The sequence below is a fragment of the Hoplias malabaricus genome, chromosome X1 (assembly GCF_029633855.1).
Source record: "Hoplias malabaricus isolate fHopMal1 chromosome X1, fHopMal1.hap1, whole genome shotgun sequence".
In the NCBI taxonomy this organism is placed as follows: domain Eukaryota; kingdom Metazoa; phylum Chordata; class Actinopteri; order Characiformes; family Erythrinidae; genus Hoplias; species Hoplias malabaricus.
This window is the reverse complement of record NC_089818.1, coordinates 972,628-989,100: the sequence shown is the minus strand read 5'-3', so window position 1 is coordinate 989,100 and position 16,473 is coordinate 972,628. Positions and strand designations below refer to the sequence as shown.

At 41.6% G+C, this 16,473-nt stretch overlaps 1 protein-coding gene across 1 annotated transcript; it reads left to right on the top strand.

The window, feature by feature from the left end:
- The first annotated feature begins 7,143 nt into the window (after positions 1–7,143).
- LOC136676005 (F-box/LRR-repeat protein 4-like) lies at positions 7,144–15,777 on the top strand. The gene is made up of 7 exons (XM_066652849.1): positions 7,144–7,688; positions 8,807–9,152; positions 10,046–10,290; positions 10,674–10,887; positions 14,274–14,345; positions 14,468–14,780; positions 15,083–15,777. Exons 1-7 carry the CDS (start codon positions 7,180–7,182, stop codon positions 15,244–15,246), a joined length of 1,863 nt encoding a protein of 620 aa, XP_066508946.1. The 5' UTR covers positions 7,144–7,179; the 3' UTR covers positions 15,247–15,777.
- The last annotated feature ends 696 nt before the right edge of the window (positions 15,778–16,473 follow it).

Below are 16,473 nucleotides of genomic sequence, written 5' to 3'. Positions count from 1 at the left end.
ATCCAGAAAACAAAAGCACAAAAAAAACTTGTCTCTGCTGGGGCTCAGGCTCGACCCTGATAGGGTAAACAATGCCTACCTCGTCCTTGGCCTTGTGTGAGTGTGTGTGTGTGTATCTGCACTCTGCCATCTGTCTCTCTTTTTCCTCCTTTAGTGGATTTGTGGCTTGATTATTCATTTGTTTCCACAAACACCACCACTCCCTCCCGGGTACTTCTCTCAAACCCACTGTGCTCTGAGTGTGTGGGAGGGTGGGGAAGAGGGGCAGTTGGTTTGGGTTAAAACACCACAATCATGAACTACTCAGAGCCAGACACAGCCACATGAATCTGGTGGATACTGTGTTGTTTAAAATACAATAAAAATACAGTAAGGCTTTACACACATGTACTGATGTGCTGTTACAGACACTTTTACACAGCTGTTAGGACTTTCTCTATGTTTTTGAACTTCAGTTCACTTTAATCAGAAGCTATTTGCCGTTGAAAAAAACACAGTTGGTAGGTGGATTGGCGACTCAAAGGTGTCCATAGGTGTGAGTGTGTGTCGCCCTTCAGAGTGTGTTCCCACTTTGCGCCTAGTGATTCCGGGTACGTTCCGGACCCACCGCAGCCCTGAACTGGTTATGGGTTACAGACAATGAATGAGGATGACGATGACGATGAGAAGAAGAAAGGAGAGAAAAAAAGAATAAAAAAGAGGGAAACAGTGAAATCAATGCAATAAATAAAAGAAGGGGTGCAATAGAGAGATGGATTAAAATAGAGGTGGAGGAGAGAAAGGATAAAGAAAGAAGAGAAGCATTTGAAATGTGTGTGTGTGGTTTTTTAAGTGTGTTGCATGGAAGTGACTGTGTGTGTATGTTTAGAGTTTGTGTGTGTGTGTGTGTCTGTCTGACCCGAGCAAATCTATCTTGTGCTGAATTGCTGTGATATTTTCAGAAGAGAATGAGCTGAAGGTTAATGGGAGCTGATTGTGGAGTGAGAGTTAAATCTATCAGCATCTCACTGAGAAAATCTATCACCGTGCAGACGTGAGACGATCTGTCTCTCTGAAATGCCGCCTGTTTGAGTTCAGCAGCACAATCCTTCAAACAGAATAATAATATGATGTGATTACCTCTTCATTAAAGGTGCAATCCGTCATTTCTTCCAGCAAACTGTAGCAAGCAATATTCATGGAGAAAATGATTTATGATTTCTGCATTGTTTTCTGTAAAGCGTGACTCAATGCAACGAAGAATCAAACTGCTTCATAGTCTCTCAATGAACAAGTTCATACTCCATAGAGCAGGTCTCCCACATTGGGCAGGCATGAATACAACAGGTTTAACACATTTAACCTCCAGGCCGATAGGTGTCAGTATACCTACTGTCTCAAAATGTGGAACATCACAAGCATGTGAGACTTATTTGATTGCATCCTCTGTGTTAAGGTTGGATGTTTATTTCTAGATCCAGAATCATCCTCCATCTCCCCACGGTCCAGATATTATAATCCTCTAGCTCGTGTCTGACAAAGGTATTGTGAATTATTCATTTTTTTATATATAGTTTTCAGGTGAAACGTATAAAGCATCTCTTTATAAAATATTTCTTTGTTGAATTCATTCATTATTAAGGGTGTCTACTCACTTTTGATCAAGATATTACTATTTTTATAGCTATATTCTAAACAATTTTCATTGTCCAAGGAATTTCATTTGACATTATTCGCGTGCAGTGTACAGATCTACACTTCAGAATTTTGTTTTGAATTTAATAGTCTGTGAGGAGTGTGGTGTGTTCTCCCTGTGTCTGCGTGGGTTTCCTCCGGGTGACTGTCTGTGAGGAGTGTGGTGTGTTCTCCCTGTGTCTGCGTGGGTTTCCTCCGGGTGACTGTCTGTGAGGAGTGTGGTGTGTTCTCCCTGTGTCTGCGTGGGTTTCCTCCGGGTGACTGTCTGTGAGGAGTGTGGTGTGTTCTCTCTGTGTCTGTGTGGGTTTCCTCTGGGTGACTGTCTGTGAGGAGTGTGGTGTGTTCTCCTTGTCTCTCCATGGGTTTCCTCCAGGTGACTGTCTGTGTGGTGTGTGGTGTGTTCTCCTTGTCTCTCCGCGGGTTCCTCCCACGGTCCAAAAACAAAAACCACACACATTGGTAGGTGGATTGGTGACTCAAAAGTGTCTGTAGCTGTGAGTGTGTGAGTGTATGTGTGAGTGTGTGTGTTGCCCTGTGAGAGACTGGCGCCCCGTCCAGGGTGTATTCCTGCCTTGCGCCCAATGATTCCAGGTAGGCTCTGGACCCACCGCCACCCTGGATACCTGGATACGGATAAGGGTTACACATAATGAATGAATGAAAGTATTTTCTTATGATTTTTATTCAACAATAAACTGAAAAGTAAAGAGTTCAGTGAGAAAGCCTCAGGGTCAGTGAATCCTCTGTGTATCTCCACCCCCTCCCAATCTGTAATTAATTACTCTCTCTAATCAGAAACACAATGAAATTAAATAATGTGATTTTAGCATGTGTTTTATTTCAGTGCCAAGCTGAGGAACATTTGCATGAATTTTATGAAGAAGATAAATGTATCTAGGGGAAAGATCAAGGTTATGAGCTCCTGAAGCCAATTAGAGAAAGAGTCGAGCCAGAGGACAGAAACAAGACACACACACACACACACACACACACACACACACACACACACTGCTATCACAGCCACTCTAATTATATTTGCAGATTCTGTCATTTAGACAAAAGGCGAAGAACTTCAGTAATCAACACCAAATATTTAACGTGCTCTTTAGGCGACTTTTCCAAACCAAGTCAATGGAAAGATAAGTGAAACAATCAAATATCAGTGAGATAGCTCCTGATGAATTATGAATAATAATTAATGACATTTTTATATCTAATTAATGGTATGATCTTCATGAAATTTCTCTTTCTTTTCCACGGTGTGCTGATGGGTTAAGCTGAGATTAAGCTCAGGAACTTCAAGAAGATAATAAATGTGGCCAAATTTTCTGAAATGTAATAAATAAATTAAAAGTTCACTGACCCTTTGCATTCTCTACTTTTCTTTTGACTAGACACAAGAATGTTGCTAAGAGGATATAACTGCGACAGCAACTGATGTTGGATGATTAGTTCAGGAACTCAACCCAAAGGTACTAGATACATCGTCAGTCGCTCCCGAGAACACAGCTTCCCTGTTCCACAGCTGGGGGAACCATGGCCTGGTGGTTAGGGAACTGGGCGTGTTACTGGAAGGTTGCCAGTTCAATGCCCAGAGCTGGCAGGTCATGACTGATGTGCCCTGGAGCACTGTATGCTTACTGCCCCCTAGTGTTCCTGTGTGTAAATGTGTGTTTCACTGCACGGATTGGGTTAAATGCAGAAAACATATTCTCGTGTGTGTGTGTGTGTGTGTGCACAGTGGCCAATATAGTCAAATTCTAACACTAGAAGGCTTTACTCCCATCACTTGGCATTGGATACACTGACCATAGGCTAAATTACTAATTATAATGAATATAAAATTGTTGTGAGAATAGCTGCATTTTAATATTTTTATTTTTATTTTTGGAGTGTGTTGGTGTGAAAGAGAGAAATGAATTTACTGAAAGAAACTGAAAGACAATTATTCCATTCTCTTCTCAGTTTGTTTGCTAACGAGCGCTTGGCCCCTGGACGGTCACTCTGGCCCTGGAGAGACCAGCTGCTCTTTATACGACAAAGAGCCCTCAATTCATCAGAGAAACAAAGTGTCTGGACAAGTCATTCACCGCTGAAAATGCCAGCCAAAAAATTGCCTTGCCTCTTCAAAGCTCTGTGGCCTAGAGTGAGCCCGGGATGAACAGGCACCCACGAAGAGCCTGGTCAGGTGGGAACGGCCATTTATGGGAAAATAAATGTCACAATTATCACATTGTCAGTTAATTCCAGTGGACAAATGTTTTATTCAGCACATCAAATAATGATATCACCCATCCTGGCTTGTGGCGCTCCACACATTAAGCTTTTGGCCAGTTGAAGAGGTATTTGGACTGGTTATGTGCATGTTTAAATGTTTGTTGAAACCAAACATCCCCAGTATGTTGAATACACTAGGCAAAAAAAAGCCTCCTCATATTCAATGTTACTTATCATATTATGCTGTATCCTGTACATAGCTATAAGCAAAGACATATCGATAAATCAAGCTAGATTTAGAGTTTCAAACAGACACAAAACTCTCAAAAACTCCAGTCTAAAATTGTTAGTTGTTTTTATAAGGGTTCAACAGAAGTGCATGTTCATTCATTCATTGTCTGTAAATGCTTATCGGGTTCTGGGTGGAGGTGGGTCCGGAGTGGGAACACTCTCTGAAGGGGGAGCCAGTCCTTCACAGGGCGACACACATTCATTCACACATTCACTCACACACTCGCAGTCTCCATTCTGCATGGTATACAACTGCATTATCGCACATTATACAAAGAAAAAGACTATAATGGAGAGCATTTCACTTTCATTTACAGGGTGTTGTTAAAAGAAGAGGTGATACAACACAGTAGTGAACATATTCCTGTCACAACTTTTTTGGAAATGTGTTGCTCGCATCAAATTCAAAATAGGCAAATACATTTAAAAAAATTAATAAAAAAACATTCTCAGTTTGAACATTTAATTGTTGACTTTGTACTATTTTCACTTAAACTATAGGTTCTAGATGATTTGCATGTCATCGCAGTTTTAGTACAGAGTCTCAACATTTTATTTGAACTTAGTTTATATACACTATATTGCTAAAAGTATTTGCTCATCTGCCTTCGCATTCATATGAACTCGAGTGACGTCCCATTCTTAATCCATAGGGTTTACTATGATGTCGGCCCACTCTTAAACAAGTTTTAAGAGTGTGTTTATGTGTATGTGTGTTTATGCAGTTTGTCATGCATAACACAGTGCACATGTTTTCATTTATTTATCTCCCTCCCAAAAATATAACATGATTACATTTTTAAATCAACTGATACTATGCTTCCTTTTCTTCACATTTATTGTTTTGTATTACATTTTAGTATATATTATTAAATGCTTTACTCTTAACAAAAAGGAAAAATGTGATTAATTGCAATTAAAATTGCGACATAACGGTGTTATTAATTAGGTAATTACTTTAATCGATGGACAGACCAAACATACCAGCGTTTATTATTCTTCCATATAACTCCTATACCAAAACTACATTGACATAATTTGTCTATTTTTTTTTTTATTTCTAAATCTCTGAATCATTCAAAACTCCAAGGCGAGTATGTCACGGGCCTGATATTATTAAAGCATAAAAAAGTACAAAGAAATTGTACAGGTTAAGGGCCGTTTCTGGTTGTAGTCACACGTTCTGCATAAAAACTACATTACCCATAATCCTTTGAGGCCGCTTTGCCGGATGTTGCTGTGCAGAGTAAACACGCACAGACACTAGCTCACCCATACACAAAAATACACACACGTATAGCCTCTCCAATGGCCGCTGGACAGTTCTCTAACACAAACTCGCCCTCTGACACTGTGTAAGTTGTTATTTGTTTGTGTTAGTAACTGTAAATGTATCTCTAACCGTTGTCAGAACCTATGTTTTAATCATAGTTTGCTGCCTGTTCGCTTCAGAGACACAGAGGCAGGTCAACGACTGATCCATACACTGACATTTCAGCGTTTTACGCTTCCTGTATTCATTAATGCCAGTATGCAGTCTTTTAATTTTATGCGAACGTTTTGTTCTGCACCTTATTTTACTCCTAAAGTCTCTGTCTCTTCTGTGTCTAATCCTTGTCTTTTCTAATCTGCTTAACAAGCTATAGCAGCGTTTGTATGTGCATTTAATATATAATGTAATGTTAGAACTATTGTCATTTAAAGATGAGGCTTTAAAGCTAAATGAACCAGCTTTATTTGTAAGGAGGTACTTAAAATCTCCCTCTGGCCATTGATTAAACCCCCTATAACATCTCTTTCATCAGAGTTACATATTTTTAAGGTATTTCAGAGAAAAATAAATAAACTACTGTCTTAAAAGTGACTTTGATATTACTCTACGCCTTCACCTTCTTAGATTATACATGGATCTTATGAACATACAACTAGTCTCTAGCTCTGTTGCCACCGACCCCTGCACCACTTGCAGCTTAAAGCCCCCATCTCACGAGTTGGCAGGATTGGTTACTTAGGTGGTTGATTTAAGACACTGTGGCTGTCTGAATTTCTATATTATGTCTTTGTCATTTGTCATTTCAGATGAAATACCTGGTTCTTATCACAACCACTGTAAAGAATCAAGTTCCTTTTTCTCATAACTAGACTATTTACGTTCTCATTTCAGTATATATACCTTATTGTTTACTAATTCCTGAGAAATGTCATATAAGTCATATGTATATATAAGTTATATGTCAATAAATAAAGAGTAATTTTAGGGGTTTATACACATAACAGAAATGTTTTGCTCCTAAATGATCTGTTTTTCTTGCTTGTTTCTGTTTTGTTTTGTTGATGCGGATATATACACGTCAGTCCAGATACAGTGACACAGTTCAAAGTAATAAAAGACTGTTTTAAAGACATTAAAACATTTCTAAGATCCATAGCAGCACAGGGACATCTGCTTTAACTGTTAAGTGGTCGGTTGCCCTTCTCCAAGAATCACATACAGCTCAGTTAGTGGAAGGTCAGCTTCTAGTTTTTAACCAAAAGTGGGCAGCTTGTTGAAAATTCACACGCATGATTTTTGCTGTATGTTTTGAAAATGAACTGCAGTTGATGGCAGATTTTTCTCATGAGCTTTTGAATTTGTGAGTTTCTGCCTACATTCAACACCATTCACAAAAACACCCAGAATTAATGCAACACAGACCAAACTTTCTTATTAACATATTAACAGAGGATCGAAAATGAGAGAAGCTTAGAAGAGAATGAGGGATGTATCAGCAATACAGTTTTAAAATTGTATTTCAAGAGACTGTTTATAGTGTGTATATTTAACTTTGGCAAACTGCATCAACTGAATCACTGAGCATCTGCAGTGTTTTGCTGATCTAAGTCTGAGTGCTCTCTCTCTTTCTCTTTTTAACCTCGCAGGTAGTGCATGCAGCTGGCCCTGTAGCCTGAGCAGTGTAATCTGTAGGGGGCGCTGCCCGGGAACTGACCCGGTCCCCTATGTTCCCTATGCTAACTGTTCTGAGCATGTTTTACTATATCTGTCTGCGGCGGCGATGCAGGAGTGGTTCCAGAGGCGAGCCTCTTGGTGGCCGAAGGGCTCTGGTGGATTTGGGACACCGTTCCAGTGTGCCGGTGTCTGTGGAGGTGGAACAGTATGCCAAGGAGGTCTTGGACTTCAGTTCTCACTACGGCAGTGAGAATAGCATGTCCTACACCATGTGGAACCTGGCGGGGGTCCCTAATGTGTACCCGAGCTCTGGGGACTTCACACAGACGGCGGTCTTTCGAACGTACGGACACTGGTGGGACAAGTGCGTGAGTGCCAGAACGCCGTTCCGTCGTACCCCACCCTCCTTCCACAGCCGGGACTTCCTGGAGCTGGCCTTTGAGGAGCAGGTGTTCCCTACTGCTGTGGAAGTGCTTGAGACCTACCACCCTGGAGCCATTGTCCAGATCCTTGCCTGCTCCCTCAACCCCTTCACTCAGAACCCACCTACTGATGTCAGGTAAAAGATACAGGTCTCAGATCTACGCTACATGAACCTAGAGTAACTGTTGTTTAAGTTTGGGGTTTACATGCCTTCCAACCCTTACACTTAGGTAGATTCAGGTAACTGACCTCTCAGATTCATGAGGCAAAGGGGATTTCCACATTGTTGTTGTTTTCAATATACATTTGATTTACAGAATCATTTATATGTAGTTGCATAATCGCCTTATGAAGGACTGGCTCCATTCCGGGTAGGCTCCAGACCCACTGCGACCTTGAACTGGATAAGGGTTACAGACAATGAATGAATGAATGTATGTAATGAATTTTTATACCTAACCATAACTGCAACTAACAAAAATTTGTATAATGTATTAATCTAACTGAATCACTGGACACAAGGCATGAACACAGCCTGAAGGGGGTGCCAGTCCTTCACAGGGCGACACACACTCACACATTCTTACCTATGGACACTTTTGAATCGGCAATCACCTACCAGCGTGTGTTTTTGGAGAGTGGGAGGAACCCTTAGGAAACCCATGCAGACACAGGGAGAACACATCACACTCCTCACAGACAGTCACCCGGAGGACACCCACGCAGGCACAGGGAGAACTCACCACACTCCTCACAGACAGTCACCAGGAGGAAACCCATGCAGACACAGGGAGAACACACCACACTCCTCACAGACAGTCACCCGGAGGACACCCACGCAGGCACAGGGAGGACTCACCACACTCCTCACAGACAGTCACCTGGAGGAAACCCATGCAGACACAGGGAGAACACACCACACTTCTCACAGACAGTCACCCGGAGGAAACCCACGCAGACAGAGGGAGAACACACCACACTTCTCACAGACAGTCACCCGGAGGAAACCCACGCAGACACAGGGAGAACACTCAAACTAACACCCTCTAGGACCCTGGAGCTGTGTGGCTGCGAACACTACCTGCTGTGGCCACTTGAATATCATTACTACTTAAACTAAACCTCCATTTTCCAAACATTCTCGCGATTTCTGTTGGTCCATACACTTCCATTTCCATAACACATAAAGGATGTGTTTGACCCTATATCATGACTTTGTATAAAAGGTCTTCGTGTCTGTATTTGTGTGTGTAGGTGGGAAGTGTTATGGTCTGGTGAGCCCACCAAAGTTCTGAATCCTCAGGCCCGTCAGTTCTCCCCCTCCATTCGTCCTCTGAGCTTCCCCACCAACCTGCTTCGTGTGGAGGTGAACAGCTCTTTACTTGAGTACTACACAGAGCTGGACGCTGTGGTCCTGAAGGGCATGCGACAAAGGCCCATTCTTGCCCTCTACAGCATGCCCACAATCCACATCAACGACCTGAGTGACGGTGAAGACGACCTGACTGAGACCGGCAGCGGCGCACTCTGCTGCAGGATGAATGCCAGCGACCACAAACAAAGCCATGGCAATGGGTACTTTGATAAACTACCGTACGAGGTACCTACAACCTTCTTAGATCTGCAAAAGTCAGAATGTACTGTTATAAACCGAATTGTCTGTATATTAAAGGAGTGATCAGTCATTTCTACAAGCACAAAATACCAAACAATATTTAACAATATTTATATTTGATAGTGATAATTAATTATTTGTTTTTATTATTAATTCCGGTCCGTACAACTTGAAGAATCAAATAGCTTTGTTCCAGAATGAACCAGTTTATGCTCAGCTGAGCAGTTACTTCACGTCAGAAGGCCATATTAAAATGAGGTTTTACTACAAAGGAATCATCTGAGAATCCATTGGAGAGACAGAGAAGCATGTCCATTGTTTATGAACATCTTTGCTTTACCAGAGAAATGTGAAATGCCTAGATATTTTCGACATGAGACAAGAAAGTCTCTGCTTCAGCGATTGTTTATAGTAATTTTGAGATAGAGTCTGTCATTTTGTGGGAGAGTAATTTAGAAATACCTGTGTGATGTGTTATGCTAGCAGCCAAACCACTGTCATTCAGTGTGTGTGTGTGTGTGTGTGTGTGTGTGTGTGTGTGTGTGTGTGTGTGTGTGTGTGTGTGTGTGTGTGCTGTATATACTGATAGCACAATTATTTTAAAGAACACCCACACACAACACAATCCGCTCAGCTGTGGAATATTGTTCTTTCACATGCCTTGATAGATTCTCTACACTCTCTAAACACTTGTTATAAGCATTTGTGAATGGAAGGCTTCGTTTTGCATGAAGAACTGACTTTATCAGCCATGTCCCGTCTGTATGTCTTTCTATTAATAATTATTATTCAGCGCAACCTTAGACAAAAGTGAGCAATAATGTTTCTATTCTATTCTCTCTCTCTCCTTTGCCCTTTCCCCAACCTCCCTACTGTAGTTGATCCAGCTGATAGTGAGCCACCTGGCCGTTCCAGACCTGTGTCGTTTGGCTCAGTGCAGTAAGCTGCTGCAGCTGCATTGCTGTGACCCGCTGCAGTATGTGCAACTGAGTCTGCAGCCGTTCTGGAGCCGTCTCAGCGACGCTGCGCTCTCCCACCTCCAGCCACGATGCACACTTCTGCAGAGACTTAGCATGAGCTGGACTGGCAACAGGGGAGCCATCACTGCTGCTGGGTTCTGCAGGTCAGAGCTTAAAGAGCCTGTTTACATTTGGTCATGTCATGTAGTAAAGACGCCCTGCGTTCAATTTACCTCGTAAGTCGTATGTTGGAGCTGGGAATCACATAACACCGAGCTGACCACGTTTGGTGTTTGGTGTGTTCTCCTTGTGTCTGTGTGGGTTTCCTCCGGGTGCTCCCGTTTCCTCCCATGGTCCAAAAACACGTTGGGAGTGGACTGGTGACTCAAAAGTGTCCGTAGGTGTGAGTGTGTGAACCGGAGACGTGGTTACGGACAATGAATTAATGTTTTATGTAGCTTAGACACCTCATTTTCATTTTTCATTTGTGTGTGTGTGTGTGTGTGTGTGTGTGTGTGTGTGTCTGTGTGTATTTCCTCTCACTCAGCTTCATCCGGGCTTGTGGAACGAGTCTGGTGTGTTTGGAGCTATCGTGCTGTCACTACCTAAACGAGGCTTGTGTGGAGGTTGTGTGCGAGACATGTCCTCATCTCCAGGAACTGGACCTCTCCTCCTGTGACAGACTGCAGCCTCAGGCCTTCACACACATCTCCAGACTGGCACGACTCCGTCGCCTCATTCTCTACCGCACCAAGATAGAGGTGAGAAAGCAGAGCAGACTGCAATTATGCTTGTGTAATTATAGCTAGTAAACTAAAGCTAAACTAATTCTACTCATGGATTGTCTACACTCTACGATAGTCGTGATGACTTTGCTGACGTTGCCTACTATTTGGTTGATACTGAGGTAACATCTCTGGTCTTTCATCACGTAATGTGCCATGCCCCACTGTGAAACTCACAGAAGTCTCACTTTGTGATCCACCACAGCTTTGAATGTCACAAGAATATTCTCTCAGGGTTTGTTTTTCAGCAGCTTTATCTCATACAGCAGACAAGAAGTAGTCATATAAGGCCACTGTTATCACACAATGTGTTACAAACTTCAGCAGGCAAACGTCTCCAGATAGACTTTAAAATTCATAACATTGTACTGCGTGTGTGCACTCACAAGTCTACATAACACCTGCATAAGGCTTTAATGGCCTTTAATAAGCCTAAATGAACACCGATAATTTGTTCAAACAAGGTTTTGTGTTAGTTGTCGTAACCCTTTCTGGGGAGAAATCGACCAGAGCATTTTTTGATAAAGCTTTACTGATGTTTATTTAGGTTTATCAGTGTCTGGACGTTCTGTAATGTGTTACCATAGATGTTGTTTCATTGGAATAAGCCTTTTAAGTTAATTTCTGTGAAAGTAGGGAAGGAAAATAATGATTGATAGCTTAAGGTAATGGTTGATGCTTCATAAGTTGAGGTACAGCTTAAGGTTACGACGTCTGATATTGTGATAATGTTTGAATTCACTGTAATTTTAGCTCAAAAACAAGGCAATCACTTCAAATAACTGAAATAACACCCATAACACAGGGTGTGCATTTCAGAGAGGCTCAAAGCTTTGTGGTACTTATCTGTTGACGTCTTATAGGCCTAATGTTTCACTGCAGATATACATACTGTTTATATACACACACACACACACACACAAACACGGAGTGTCAAATCCTTCATCTGTGTGCTATTAGACTGTCACTAACATAATTAACATGTTTCTTTTCTCACAATCAGCAGAGTGAATGCAGTGCAGTCAAATTCACTCTCACACACTCACACACACATTAGTTTTTCACACACACACTTTACTGAGACATTTTTGGTTAAAACTAACCAAAGTTAGAACTAACTAAACTAAGAACAATAGCTGTATTTGTGTGTGTGTGTGTGTGTGTGTGTGTGTGTGTCTTGATGGAGATGTGTAGCCTGCTATTTGTAAGACCATGATGATTCAGCTGTTTCTGTCAAAATTAAGACATTTTCTGAAATTTTAAACCTTCTTCTTCTCACTGCCAGCATTATTCATTATGTGCCAAGCCATGAAGTCATGTAATACTTTTATTTTGGCGTATCTGTGCTAAACAAAATGGCTGTGTTTTTGTTCACTTCCAGAGCGTATTCCTCTGTCTCGTTTTTCCACCGCAGCTCCACTGTGGTTTCGAGCTTTGTTTTCTTTGATCATTTAATAGGAGCCAGCCTTTGTTCCTTTGTCTGTGTGTGTGTGTGTGTGTGTGTGTGTGTGTGTGTGTGTGTGTTATTTTCAGTCTGTTGTGGGGATGACACATTATAATACTGACATTATTTTATTCTCTTGTTCATTGGAGACTTTAATGTCTGTCATACTCAGAGCTGTGTTAAACTAATATAGAGCCTTGGGATATATCTTAGGGACACACTAATCCACAGATACAATGTGAAAGCATTTACATCAGTCAATCAGCCACAAGATTAAAAGCACTGACAGATGAAGAATAGTAGAACATTGATTATCTCATTGCAGTGACACCAATGGCAAAAGGGGTGGGATATATTAGGCAGCAAGTTAACAGTAAGGACCTGAGCCATTTTGACTTGGGACAGATTCTGATGGTCACAATGTTTTGGTCAGTGCACCTCCAAAACAGCATGTCTTGTGGTGTGTTCCAGGTATGAAGTGGTTAGTACTGAATTATGGGCACACAAAAAGGATTCAGCTCGGGCAAACAGCACTATATTCAGCCTGCTGTGATGCACTGTGTTCTGACTCCTTTATTCTAGAGCCAGCATTAACTTTTTCAGTTTGTCCTACAATATCACTGTGGGGTGTGATCAAACAGCCTCACATTTGCTCCCCTTATCATCAATAAGCCTTGAGCATTCATTAAACTGTCGCCGGTTCATTGGTTGTCTTTATTTGGACCACTTTTGGTAGGTAATTACCACTCCATACAGGAACACCTCACAAGACCTGGGGTTTTGGAGAGGCACTGTCTTTGTAAAAGTGGCCTACATTTTTCCTGTTTCCAACACATTAACCAGGGGCATGAATGTTGCTTTGCCCCACTAAAATCACAACGTTTAAAAGTCAATTTTATCCTGGATGGCTGAATAGAACTACAGGACATGCCGTGAAAATTCACTACAGGAACAACATTTGCCACAATGCCCCAGTGCCTTTCCGAAAGCTTGTGCAGCTAACGCTTTCAATCAGATACATTTTAGTTGATAAATATTTAAAAGAAAATCAGCCACCCAACAGACACGTAAAAATAGCTCATAGCTATAAATATATTTGTAATAGTTACTAACCGTAACCGTATTAACCCACTGAAAATACACATTACACCACTATAGCAAACACACAGGCATTCCCCCGCTCACAGAAAACAAATGTAAGAGCAGGAAACACCAACCAGCATAAAGTTCTCGTGCGCACATTGGTTTTAAAGACTTATTTCTGAGTTCTACGTTATATCATATTAGGAGCCGCAATGAACCCCATGTCTCCCATATGTCAGGAAACATGGATGCAGTTTTGGCAAACACACATGAATATATGTGAGGATTATAATATAAAAATACCATTTTTAATTGTTCTAGAAAGTGCGTATTAAACAGATTTAATGCAATTAAAAAATGTCTTTAGTATTCATTTATTCTTCATTTCTCATCGACAGCAGAGTAATTCTCAGTTTTGTCTTAAACCACTTCATAAAATGAATGTTTAACAGGCTTTTTACTGGAGCCACATGTGCACCTTCGATTGACTGACAGAGGGGTGCAGCAGTGCCCCTCTTAACTGCGCCTCAGTACAACATTTAGCCTAGAAATAAACTTGACATTAACTTGGAGAACTAATTGTTTACTTGCTGTCTAATATATCCCACCCCTTGACTTGTCCCTTTGTAAGGAGATAATCAGTGTTATTCACTTCCCCTGTCAGTGGTTTTAATCTTGTGGATGATCATGGTATACGTACATTATTTTACAACTTTTATCAGACTTCCTTATTCATAGTAACTGTGTTGTACCCATGAGAGGTGTATCCTTAGCTGGTTCAAAGCCATTAATACAGCCATGGTCTCTCTCTCTCTCTCTCTCTCTGTGTGTGCAGCAAACAGCTCTGCTGAGTATCCTGACATTCTGTTCTGAACTAAGACAGCTCAACCTGGGCAGCTGTGTCATGGTGAGACACACAAATTATCACACACCATGTGAGGAACATGGTAATAATGCACATGATACGCATTGCAGATAGAAGACTTATTTGTTCAGATGGAGGACTCTGACAGTGATTTTTGTGTTTAGATTGAGGACTATGACGTGGTGGTAAGTGTGCTGGCTGCTCGGTGCCGGAACCTTGTGTCTCTGGACCTGTGGCGCTGCAGGAATCTTAGTGAGCGAGGGCTGGGCGAGCTGGTGTCTGGATGCTCGTTTCTGGAGGAGCTGGATCTTGGCTGGTGCTCTAGTCTACACAGCAGCTCTGGATGCTTCCAGCTGCTGGGACGCAAGCTGCAGCGCCTGCGCAAACTGTTCCTCACTGCGAACCGCACCGTCTGTGACAACGACCTCGAGCAACTTGCAGCCAACTGCCCCGCACTGGAACAGCTCGATATACTCGGTCAGAAAACACACTCTCACACAGTAGAAATACATGGATTTGACTGCTTTCAGATACAGAATCATGAGGTCAGGTACCGGTGTTAGGAGGTATGTTCAGCATCAGAAATCATCCCAAATGGAGCTCCGTAACCTTGAAAAGCCAAACATTCTGGCCCACATTTAGCATTGAGCATCGTGGCTTGTGTGCATCTACTACAGAATGTCCTTTTGTGTTCGCGTCTATGTCTCATAAGGTTTGTGTAAGGTGTTAGGTGGTGTGTTGTGGAGTGTAAGGCTATGTTTTTTTCATTGTGTGTGCAGGTACTCGGATGGTGAGTGCGGCTGCTTTGCGCAAACTTCTGCAGTCGTGTCCTCGTCTGCGTCTGCTGGATGTTTCTTTCTGCTCTCAGATCGACACTCGGACTGTCCAGGAGCTGTCCAGCCTCTTTCCGAATGTCTCCATCAAAAAGAGCTTCACCCAGTGACCTCTGCACCTGCCACTCTGTGACTGCCACCCCCAATGAAGGGGCCGCTAGGACCGTGTCACCACAGCTCTCCACGAGGTTTCCAGGTGCTGCCAGTGTAGTCCTTCTGCTTAAATGTGGTAGTAAAGTGAAAATCAGCTTTACACCGTTTCCCCCATTAATTTAAATGTAGTCTGTTAACTAAGACCTCTCTAGTGTCTGAGGTTTGATTTTCTAATTTTTTTTTTGCACTGGAGCTACTAGAACTCAATGATTAATCATTTACATATTGAATAGTAGTCAATATTATAGAAGCAATACATTTTTTTAATCAGCAATACATAGCCAACATTTCTTATGAATTATTACTGATGATTTATTATGTTTTTACACTTGGTCTACAGAGACTAGCTTGTGTGAGATGAAGAACCAGATGGCTTTGAAGCCCTTGAATGTATCCGTTTATGCTCCATAGAGCAGGTCCACACACGGGTCTGACATATCTAGGCTGCAACATTTCATAGCGTGACTAAGAATCATTGGAGATAATGACTGATTGCTCTTTTAATATCAAAATAAGAAGCCAATGTTGTGTTATTGTTTTATGTATTAGAATGAATTACCAGCATTGTTTTTTTTTTAACCTTTTTCAATCTCACTTTACTAGGCATCAAAAGTTGCAGACTTGTTGCAGACTTGTTCCAGTGAATAACTAATGAATTAAACTTCAGACATCAGACTGTCTTATCTGATTGACTGTATTTAGTTGTAAAGGGGGAAATTATGTTGAATTTTTATGCCGAATTCTCGCTTTAAATCAAGCACAGAGCTGAAAGACTGAAGCCTTACTGGCTGAGTTTAGACTTTCCCATTTTTTTTTCTTCACTTTTGACCTCAGTGACTGATCTTAACCTCAGGGTTTTATTTTCATCATTTGTTTTTGCAAAAACAAACTCGCGGAGCACTCCTTCCTCTGATCATTAAGTAGTGAATATTTCTTTCGTTTCTCGAGCGTAGGTGTTCATGGTTATGACTGAGCATTCATTTTTACATTTTTGTTGGGGTTTTTTATGCACTTGGTTTGTGTTCTTGAAAACTAACCTTTTGAAAATGAGCCAAATTTTTACAGACGGAAAGAAGTCGGATCTCTAAAACAAGCTCCCTGTCATCTTTCACGGAATCTGAAACTGGATTAAAAACTGCTGAATGGAGCTTGATTTTCTGCATTGAATGGATGCATTACACATC

Excerpts from the sequence above, each read along its gene's own strand:
- LOC136676005 (XM_066652849.1), top strand. The coding sequence starts at position 7,180 with ATGTTCCCTATGCTAACTGTTCTGAGCATGTTTTACTATATCTGTCTG. Across the intron at positions 9,153-10,045 it reads TTGATAAACTACCGTACGAG|TTGATCCAGCTGATAGTGAG; the intron begins GTACCTACAACC and ends TCCCTACTGTAG. Across the intron at positions 10,291-10,673 it reads ACTGCTGCTGGGTTCTGCAG|CTTCATCCGGGCTTGTGGAA; the intron begins GTCAGAGCTTAA and ends CCTCTCACTCAG.